Source organism: Triticum urartu, chromosome 2 (assembly GCF_003073215.2).
Source record: "Triticum urartu cultivar G1812 chromosome 2, Tu2.1, whole genome shotgun sequence".
NCBI classification, from domain to species: Eukaryota; Viridiplantae; Streptophyta; class Magnoliopsida; order Poales; family Poaceae; genus Triticum; species Triticum urartu.
The window spans coordinates 130734394-130740581 of record NC_053023.1 but is presented as its reverse complement, the minus strand read 5'-3'; the positions used below and the strand labels follow the sequence as shown (position 1 = coordinate 130740581).

General features: G+C 45.1%; 1 protein-coding gene across 1 annotated transcript; it reads left to right on the top strand.

Annotated features, from left to right (window-relative positions):
- Positions 1–246: 246 nt before the first annotated feature.
- Positions 247–5629, top strand: LOC125536338 (PHD finger protein ALFIN-LIKE 9-like). Its single transcript, XM_048699536.1, has 5 exons — positions 247–448; positions 595–627; positions 3764–3992; positions 4742–4868; positions 5039–5629. Exons 1-5 carry the CDS (start codon positions 358–360, stop codon positions 5375–5377), a joined length of 819 nt encoding a protein of 272 aa, XP_048555493.1. The 5' UTR covers positions 247–357; the 3' UTR covers positions 5378–5629.
- The last annotated feature ends 559 nt before the right edge of the window (positions 5630–6188 follow it).

The following is a 6188-nucleotide window of genomic DNA, read 5'->3' as shown; positions in this document are numbered from 1 at the left end:
AAACGAAAACAAGAGCAGAAAAGGACACCGTAAAAATGTGCAAGAAAAAGACGCACACACGCGCTGACGCAACTCGCCCACATGAGAAAGATACACGTATCCATTCCGTTCCATGGATGGACGTCCCACGGGCGGCGGGCCCCACCCGCACGGACACGTCCGCCGTGCTCTCCAATCCACTTAAGTCGCAGTCCCACCCTTGGCGTCCGCCCCTCTTTCCTCTTTTTAAAACCTCCCTAAAAAAAAGATACTACCCCGAAGATGTCAAAATAAAACACGAGCACAGTGCCCATCCTCTCCGCTCCCCCCCTCCCCCTCCCCTCCGCCTCCCCGCGCTCGAATCCTCTGCGGTTAACAATGGACGCGCAGTACAACCCCAGGACGGTGGAGGAGGTCTTCCGGGACTACAAGGGCCGCCGCAACGGCCTCGCCCGCGCGCTCACCACCGGTAGGTCGCCGCAGATTCGCTCGCCAGATTGGTTTTTTTCTCGGGGGCCGAAGATTCCGGCTTTGCGAATTTCGCTGCTGTTGCACGGGATTTTTCGCCTTGTGTGGATTGTTTCCTGACTGTTTCTGCCTTTCTTCTTGCTGCAGATGTGGAGGAGTTCTTCCGGCAATGCGACCCGGGTGAGTGAATTATCGCGTCTGTCTGTCTGCCTGCCCTGCTGTTCTTCGCTGCTCTTTCGGTGCAGATTTTGCTGTATTATCCTTCCGTAATCTCGCAGATAATTACCATTTTATCGTAATTACTAGTACTACTAATTAGGGCTGGGTGTTTAGTGGAGTTTCTTAGAAAATAATCGATGGGCCTTTTCATCCAAACATGCTTGACTGAGTGTTACTCTGAATACTGAAGAATTAACAGACTAAACTCTACTTTATTTCAAATCATCCCCGCAATTTTAGTACTACTACTACTACTTATTTTGAATCCATGGACCGAAGAACTCGCAATAGAATATGCACGGTGCGTGAGTCCAACCCTCTGAATATCGAGCAGAGGGCCTTAATTGTTGGATTTAATAACGAGCATCCTGTGGAGGGGAGACTCTGACGTAGGCCTCAGCAGTGGGATGGCCGGAAACGGACGGCTCAGATCATTCCACATGCTTGACCCTGCTGCCCTAGAGGCTGAGTGGTCAATGAATTCATCAGTGTCCCTTCCTGCTGAAAGCTTCCACCTTTGGGAGATAGTAGTTATCTTGGTAGTAGTAGAAAAGGTGGCACTGGTCGTTAGGGAGCTGTGGTGGGCTGCTAGTTGGCTAGTGCGTATGTGAGTTTGGTTTGTTGGCTTAAGCATTACTGGGTCCTGCTTGGTTGGTGGGGTGTGATTCTTCTGCCCTAATAATGATTGATGCAGTTCTTGACTTTCAAGGACTGGCAGACTACAATGATATGAGTAGGACTTGCTGTTCTTTGCTGCTGCTGTCTACCAATGTGTGTACAGTTCTACTGTTGCATAGGGCAAAGAACAGTGATGTTGGTTCCTTCAGTGTATTGGTGGTGAAGGACTGCCTAGCATTGCGTTCTTTAATATTTTGTACATTTGCACCCCTAACATAGCCCTGTCGTCAGCCTTTCCCCCTTCTTTGTTCTTCAATGCCTCTACTGCCCTCTGCACAGTATAGTGCCAGTGCAGCTTGTAACCATTGGAATGCTCTGAGGAACTTACTATGAATACGAAGCAAACCAAGAGAGCATCCGTATTTCTCTAGCTGCCTAGGAGTGTAACATGGTGAATTCAGTTGAATGGGCTTATGTAGATTCAACAGAAGAACGCTATAGGGTTGGATAAAAATGAATTTGAATGGTGGTTAGTGCAATTATTGTGAGGTGTCATTCGGCATGCATAGTGTGCCAGATGCAAGGGAAAATCTCAGAGGGAACTTTATCCCATTAACAGAGGAATGCAATGTCTATTCTCCTGCAATGGACTCATTACATCAATTGTATGCGATTTTCCTTTTTCCAGTGTGCTAACTTCCCTTCCTAAGCTCATAACACGGTTAAGTATTATCTTGATCAAATGGTGTCTTTTTTTATGTTGTAAATGACTTGATCTTTGATAATCTTCTCGTGTATTTTCGGGCTTGGTAATGATTGGAGTCTTGCCTATTTTTTACTCCCTCTGTTCCATATTATAGTGCGCATGCAGTTTTTGATCATATTCCAGATTGTAGTGCGTATAAGCACATTTTGACGAAGATAGCCCCTAGGTTGGATCACTGCAGCGAACCTGCATGCACCCACGTGAGTGACAGTGTGAGCAGATAGGGGCAATTCCAGTCTAAATAAAAGTGCCACCTCATGTCTTGGTATAGGCGCTGCAAACAAGGCGCATTATAAAAGGGAACGGAGGGAGTATAGCTTTTCATCCAGATATTCAGTTTGGCTCTCAGGTCTAGATACTCTCGATGTCATTGTCACGACCGATGGGCGGTGCCAACATTCCTGCTAGCGATTGTATTCTCATCTGTATTGCAGATTAGTGACCTCGCCCATGTCTGCGCAATAATAATGAGGAGGTTGCTATTTTTTTCTTGGCACCACAAATGCAGTTTCATGAACCATCGTCGCAAGTTATGTGCCACCGGCTCAGGAGAAGCCATTAGCTACACCTGCCCCATCTGCCCAGCCAAACAAAAACTTCCACCAGATCCATGACCTGCTCGTCTTGCTCCTAGTGAGGTACCCAGGAGGCGAGGTGGTGTCGACGGTGGCCAGAGGAGAAGCTGCTGTGGTAGATCAGGATCGAGCTGATATGCGGTGCCATGGTTGCCGCCACGCTAGCGTGAGCTGCTCATTAGAAGTGTTGGTTTCAGGCCAGCATCAACTCACACGAGGAACTCGAATGGTAGACGCAGCCTCGTAGGGATACTCATGTGACCACTTGAGAGAACACGGGACACTACAAATTTTGTGATGTGGTAACTTTGTGCCTTTTCTTCTTCCTTTTATTTAGTCGTAACAGCCATCCCAACTAGCTGCCTGAGACTCACAACAACCCAATGGAGTATGTGTTGTAGCTTATCTAAACAGTGTAAACAAAATGCATACACTAATCCAACTTGAGCACAGCACATTTCAGACGGCAATGCAAAACAAGCAACACCCCATGGACTTAGCTACATGCAGGTAAAATGTTTTAATGATAAACTGGGAGTACCACGACTGACTCTTTCCTTCCCTTCAAAGAAATACTGACTCGGCTAAATTTTGTGTACTATGGTACAGACAGTTAGTTGTTTCATGTACCATCGGTCATGTCGGATCTGTAGTCTAGCTCGCCAAAATAGATGGTGAGATTCAGCACTGCAATTTGTATGCTGGCCTGACGTACACTCCGGTCCATGCAAGATGTCTGCATGCCTGTCTGCCCTGCTTTTGGCACAGATCCGTACAATAAATTTGATGGCTCAGATAACGGGTTCATCGCGACCCCTAGTGCCAAAACGTCACCTCCTTCATCTTGATTACTTTTATGATATATACTGCTTCTTCTGTTAGGAATACGGTTGCCATAAATACGTGATTTAATTGAATATTTTGTAGGTTTACATGTGTCTTTCCTTCATTTCAAATATGTTTGATGATTTCAACTTATGTGCAAACTCAAGCTTGGAGCATCTTCTTTTTTTGTTTCTTCAGTTACATATCTATGATTATGTGGGGTAATCTAGTTACAGCGCAGCCTAAATGCTGTGAGAGCCTTTTGAGATTCTTCCGAGTCCGTACATACATAACTCAGTGTTCTCGTCTGCAGAAAAAGAAAATTTGTGCCTTTATGGGTTTCCCAATGAGCATTGGGAAGTAAACTTACCTGCTGAAGAAGTGCCACCTGAGCTCCCAGAGCCAGCATTGGGTATCAACTTTGCACGAGATGGAATGCAGGAAAAAGATTGGCTATCCATGGTTGCAGTACACAGCGACGCATGGTTACTATCTGTTGCATTCTACTTTGGTGCTCGATTCGGATTTGATAAAAGTGACAGGTGAGTTTCCACTTTCCACTCATCTTCCATGAATCTATAGTGTTCTGTTTACCTAGTATCCTGCCGTGCTTTCTTTCTTTTTCCATCTGTGCAGTTCCTTCTTTCCTATATTATTTTCATAACCACATTTGATGCCTAGCATTAGGAAACGAAATTTACTAGGTAATTGCAGGTTAATCATGGTCTTAACAATAAAGCCCAGAATGGACTGCCGGGAATTGTTTGGCTCACGTCTAATGAGTTGTAACCAAAATGCATTTGTCAAACTGCACAAACCTGCAGTAGCAATTTCCATAAACGCTTGGAAGCATTTTAACCTGGTATCATGGGTACTTGTGTAAATGTGCATTGCTTCATGTCATTTTGTGAAACGCTTGGAAACATTTTAACCTGGTATCATGGGTACTTGTGTAAATGTGCATTGCTTAATGTCATTTTGCAACTTTAGCCCATGTTTTGAAAGACTCATAATTGTCAAATGAGAGTGAGAATTGGTTAACTTTTGGTAGCATTCATAATGTGAAAGACTCATAATTGTCAAATGAGAGTGAGAATTGGTTAACTTTTGGTAGCATTCATAATGTGAGCTTCTTATTAGAGTTGCTTGGTATACAGAAGATGATCCACAACATTCTGCGGTTAAAGCATGTTGTATCTTAATGAGAACCACCTACTCTGAGATTCTTGCTGTTTCTTTCACTGTTGACCTGATGTGTTGTTACTGATGCTTTGCTGTTATCTTAATGCAGGAAGCGCCTGTTTGGTATGATTAATGAGCTTCCCACGATATTTGATGTTGTTAGTGGGAAGAGTAAAACCAAGGCTCCGACCAACAATAACCACAGCAATAGCAAATCCAAGTCCAACAATAAAATGGTATGGCTCACTTTTCCTTTGATTTACTCATACCATGATTTTGTCTTCTGCACGTGCAAGTAAGTTTGACACTTTTTGGTAGATGCCAAGGTCGTTTACTGACGTTTATTGCGTCTGAATACTAGTTTGCCCTATGGTCGTCTCACTTGCACCCTCCGTTGTGAAAGCAGAAAACCTCGGAGCCTCGGGCGAAGCAACCCAAGCCCCAGCTGAAGGAGGAAGACCACGAGGACGAAGCCCCGGATGCGGGCGAGGATGGTGGAGGCGCCGCCGGTGGTGGTGGCGGCGGGGAAGAGCATGGCGATACGCTGTGCGGTGCGTGTGGGGACAACTACGGGCAGGACGAGTTCTGGATCGGTTGCGACATGTGCGAGAAGTGGTTCCACGGCAAGTGTGTCAAGATCACGCCGGCCAAGGCGGAGCACATCAAGCAGTACAAGTGCCCGTCATGCATGGGCGCCAACGGCGGCAGCAGCGGCAGCAACAAGCGGGCGCGCCCGTCCTCCTAAGGCCGTCGCCGTCATCCGGCGAGGGGCGACCGGCCGGCCTCGGCCGCGTAGTAGGACTGAGCTCTTATTGCAGTCGCTGTAACAAAGTTTCCAGGCGTCAAGGCGCGTGCCCTTAGGAGGGCTTGTAAAATGTAACTTTATTAATCTGGCTTCGAGTAGAGGATTCTTCTTATTTTAGCTGGGACGAATGTGGATTTGATATCTGTTGTATTATACTATTAATTAAATTCATAGTTCGACGATGATTGTTTAGCTGGGCTGCCCGTTTTATTTACAGTTTCTGTAAGATGCCCATTATTTTGTTTGGTTGTCTTGCCGTTCTAGATCACAAACGCAGAACGACTTCAGCTGAAGGAGTAAGAACTAAACTTCCATCGGAGTATAAAAAAAAAAACTTAAGGATGCCTTAACTATATCATTTTAAATTCAGTTAATAATTAATAGAATGAACCACACTTTTACCCGCTACATTGTAGATTAAGGTATAAATAGTGTTTGAGTGAAAATGATCAACTGATCTTTGTATTTGTTGATAGAGTAGCTATTTATATGAGTACAACATACGCAAGTAGGAGGCGTCTTTACATGAACCGTCATAGGCGAGAAGTCATGACAGTCGGTAGCTACAAAAAACCACACGATAGTTAGATAAGAGGAGATTTTCCCTCTAAACAATATGTGCTAATTAATCACAACACTTCCCCTAATCTACGCTTGTCCATATAGAATCGCTACACGATCACCATGTAGAATTGCCATTTTGAAAAAACTGTCCAGATTGCATCATCACTTCAAAAGGAGTCTTCTCCAG

What these genes read in the sequence shown, in the direction of transcription:
- LOC125536338 (XM_048699536.1), top strand. Translation starts at nt 358, where the DNA reads ATGGACGCGCAGTACAACCCCAGGACGGTGGAGGAGGTCTTCCGGGAC. An exon ending in CGCCCGCGCGCTCACCACCG is followed by an intron (nt 449 to 594) that starts GTAGGTCGCCGC and finishes TTCTTGCTGCAG; the next exon opens with ATGTGGAGGAGTTCTTCCGG. An exon ending in CTTCCGGCAATGCGACCCGG is followed by an intron (nt 628 to 3,763) that starts GTGAGTGAATTA and finishes TCTCGTCTGCAG; the next exon opens with AAAAAGAAAATTTGTGCCTT.